Raw genomic sequence first — 3,604 nt, 5'->3', positions numbered from 1 at the left:
TTCTGAACCTAATAGGCAGATTGGACAATCAGAAGTAGTAGACAGTAGTAGTAGGGAAGTAGTAGAATTAGTTGACAGAAGTACATGTAGTTAATAGAAGATAGAAGTAGAGGTAGTAAACAGTAGTATTAGGGAAGTAGTAGAGTAGTAGTAGAAGTAGCAAAAGCTGCTTAGGAGAGGACAGGAGTAGAGTGGAGTAGAGGAGAGTATAGTAGTAGAGTAGTAGTAGGAGTAGCAAGTAGTAGTAATAGGAGTTGTAGGACACCAACCAGCATCTAGCAGCCACTGGTACCAGCAAGCAGCCAGCAGCCAGCAGCCAGCAAGCACATTACAACCAACACAATTAATTTCTTATAGTGGCCGATCTCAGCCCGATACTGCCTAATAAGTAGAGTAGTAGTAGGAGCCAGCAGCCAATAGCCAGCAAGCCCGATTACAGCCAGCCAGCAGCATTCAGGTACCAGGTAGATCACAACATTAGGTAGATCACAGCATCAAGTAGTTCACATTCAGAAAATAGCACTGAAATTAAAACTGAAATGAGCACTAAAACTGAACTGAAATGAGCACTAAAACTAAACTGAAATGAGCACTGAAAATTAACTAAAATGAGCACTGAAACTGAACTGAAATGAGCACTGACACTTAGCTGAAATGACCACTATCCAGTTTTTAGAAATTTAATAGTACTGACACAACACTATAGACACTTAGCTCTTTTTTTTACTATGATGTTACGGGGCAGTGGGCGCTAACAGGGTAGCCGCAGTAGGTCCCGTCAATGCAAAAACAATGAATCTAGTTTCGGTCATGCCGGCGATGAAGGATGCAACTGTCTTGCCGGTTGGTAGCTTGCAAAGTTCGCCAGCAACGAGGAATCCAGAAGATTTAGAGCCAATCCATCAAGCGATGGAACGAAGTTCAGCGACTGTCGGCCACCTTGGAAGCCAGGAAATGCAATGGGGTGAAGAGGCGAGGGTAGCAGCGCGCACGAATCAACGGAATCATTCGGGCAGCAGGGAATCAGCAGGAGCAAGTATTTGCAAATCTAACCAGCGGCATCAAGAGGTAAGCAACAATATCAGTTAATACCTAACCCTGCTATTTCATCTTGATTTATTCCACTAGTAAATCAGCAGAATTGGTCTTATCTCCTGCGGCGATGGAGAAGTAAAGGGACTATTGGGATGTGGCAAGAAAGTCACGACCTATACTTTAGCTGACGAACATTATTTGACACACTGCAGGAAGAGGGGGAAACATGCACCTGACTCACGCTTAGCTCCACTAGAAGAGAGCGCCATCAACCGAGTGCTAAAAACTGCCCAGGACCATCCAAGGGAGCCAATTTTCCAACCTTACGAGGGAGGCGAAAGAATTCTACAACCTATACTCATGGGAGGTTGGCTTCGGAATTAGGATTGGAAGAAGCAGAATAAACGACAACAAGTATAGGACTAGGCAAGACCTTGTGTTTCATGTGAGGTAGGTACGTGTGCTAAGCTAGATAAATAGTAATAGTAAGTATTCCTCACAAAAAGGAGCAATCAATGACAAAACCTGAATTACAGGGGTGGTGCAGGAATAAGAGATCGAGCTGCGACATGCAGAATAGGGTGCAGGGCAATGGTGAGGCTTCTCCGAACTAGCGACCATGGGTGGTACATAAGCCGTGTCAACAACCACCACAACCATCCGTGCTCGCAAACATATGGGGGAGAACAAGCAATGGCCATCACACAGTGAAATAGATCCAATGACAAAAGAATTCATCTGGAAATTGCGAGAAAACAATGTACCGATAGGGCGTGTGTGCAGCATCCTCGGTGTGCACGGTAACAATGTACCGATAGGAACTGAAGACAAGAAAAAGGTTAAGGGACAGAACAAACCTGAGCCGAGGGCCGGGCGCGGGTCGTCAGCGTGCGGGGGCGGGCGCCGGGGGCCGGGCGTAGGTCACCGGGGGTCGGCATGCGGGGGAGGACGCCGAGGGCCAGGCGCGGGACACCGGGGGTCGGCGCGCGGGGGCGGGCGCCGGGGACCGGGTGCGGGTGTTGGCGTGCGGGGGCGGGCGCCGGGGGCCGGGAGAGGAACGCCGGGGGTCAGCGCGCGGGGGAGGGCGTCGGGGGCCGGGCGCGGGACGCCAGGGGTTGGCCCGCGGGGGAGGGCGCCGGGGGCTGGGCGCGGGACGCCGAGGGTCGACGCGCGGGGGAGGGCACTAGGGGCCGGGCGCGGGACGCCGGGGGTCGACGCGCGGGGGCGGGCGCCGGGGACCAGGTGCGGGTGTCGGCGGGCACGGGACCGGCGGCGGAAACCCTAGGCAGCCTGACGGCGTTGGAGGAAGAAGACAGCGCCCAGACGATGACTCCCATGCGCTTCCCTCCTATTTATACTAGGTACCATTTGTAGGGACGGTTCCTGATCCAGCCGCCCCAACAAATGCATTTATAGGGGTGGTTCCTGATCCAGCCACCCCTACAAATGAATTTTTAGGGGCGGTTCCTGATCCAACCGCCCCTACAAATATTTTTTTAAAATTATAAATTCTATATTTTTTATATCATAAAAACACAAAGTAATATAAAAAATTATGTATATACACAAATATAATATTTTTTATTATTCTATATATGAAGAAATATATATATAAACAATTGTAGTCAAAACAATATAGAAAACAAAAAAAACAAAAATTAAAAATTTAAATTTTAAAACTTCGAATACAATTTTATGATGTTAAATGAAATAAAATGAAAATATTGTAAACATAAAAGTTGTATAACTCATCAACATGTATAACTTTTATTTTGGTCATCTTGCCATGTGACTTTGTTTGAACGATTCAAATTTTGAAATTCAAATAATTTCAACTTGAAACAATATTTTGAAAGAGTAAATGATTTCACATGAAAAAACTCATGAATACCAAAGTTGTAGAACTCATCAATATGTACAACTTTTATTTTGATTATATTTTCATTTGATAAAATTTGAACAGTTCAAATTTTGAATTTCACTAAATGGCAACTTCAAACAAGATTTTGAAACCTTAAATGATTTCAACAATAAAAGTCGTGAACAAAAAAGTTGTTGAACTCCTCACTATCTATAACTTTTATTTTGGTCACTTTTTCATGTGACAAAGTATTAGTAAACATTGTTCATAAATTCACATGACTCATAGTTTTATGAACTATACGAGAAATATGTTGATTTGTGAACAATGTTTACTATCACTTTATCAGATAAAAAATGATCAAAATAAAAGTTATAGATCTTGATGAGTTATACAACTTTGGTATTCATCACTTTTTCAGCTCAAAAACATTTAGTGGTTGAAAATCTCGTTTGAACTTGTCATTTTTTTAAATTTGAAAATTTGAAGTGCTCAAACTTTGACAAATGAAATTTTGTAGTAATAAAGTGGATGTTCAAATAGAGTCATCTGGATGTTGCAAAGGGTAGTCTCACACACATGTATAAAATGTAGTCTCATACACATATAAAAATATGTAGTCTTACACACGTACATAAATATATAATCTCACACGCATGCATAAATGAAGTCTTACAAAGACACACTTACACAAACACTCCACGTTCA

The 3,604-nt window shown here is 43.7% G+C and overlaps 1 protein-coding gene across 1 annotated transcript; it reads left to right on the top strand.

Moving 5' to 3' along the window:
* The first annotated feature begins 1,971 nt into the window (after positions 1-1,971).
* LOC136454898 (uncharacterized) lies at positions 1,972-2,409 on the top strand. Its single transcript, XM_066455144.1, has one exon. It carries the CDS (start codon positions 1,972-1,974, stop codon positions 2,407-2,409), a length of 438 nt encoding a protein of 145 aa, XP_066311241.1.
* The last annotated feature ends 1,195 nt before the right edge of the window (positions 2,410-3,604 follow it).

The sequence above is a fragment of the Miscanthus floridulus genome, chromosome 5 (assembly GCF_019320115.1).
Source record: "Miscanthus floridulus cultivar M001 chromosome 5, ASM1932011v1, whole genome shotgun sequence".
Lineage (NCBI taxonomy): Eukaryota > Viridiplantae > Streptophyta > Magnoliopsida > Poales > Poaceae > Miscanthus > Miscanthus floridulus.
The sequence above is the reverse complement of the archived record's forward strand: the minus strand, read 5'-3'. Positions and strand labels throughout refer to the sequence as shown.

Bases quoted from the DNA above. Each gene is read 5' to 3' on its own strand.
- LOC136454898 (XM_066455144.1), top strand. From the start codon at position 1,972: ATGCGGGGGAGGACGCCGAGGGCCAGGCGCGGGACACCGGGGGTCGGC.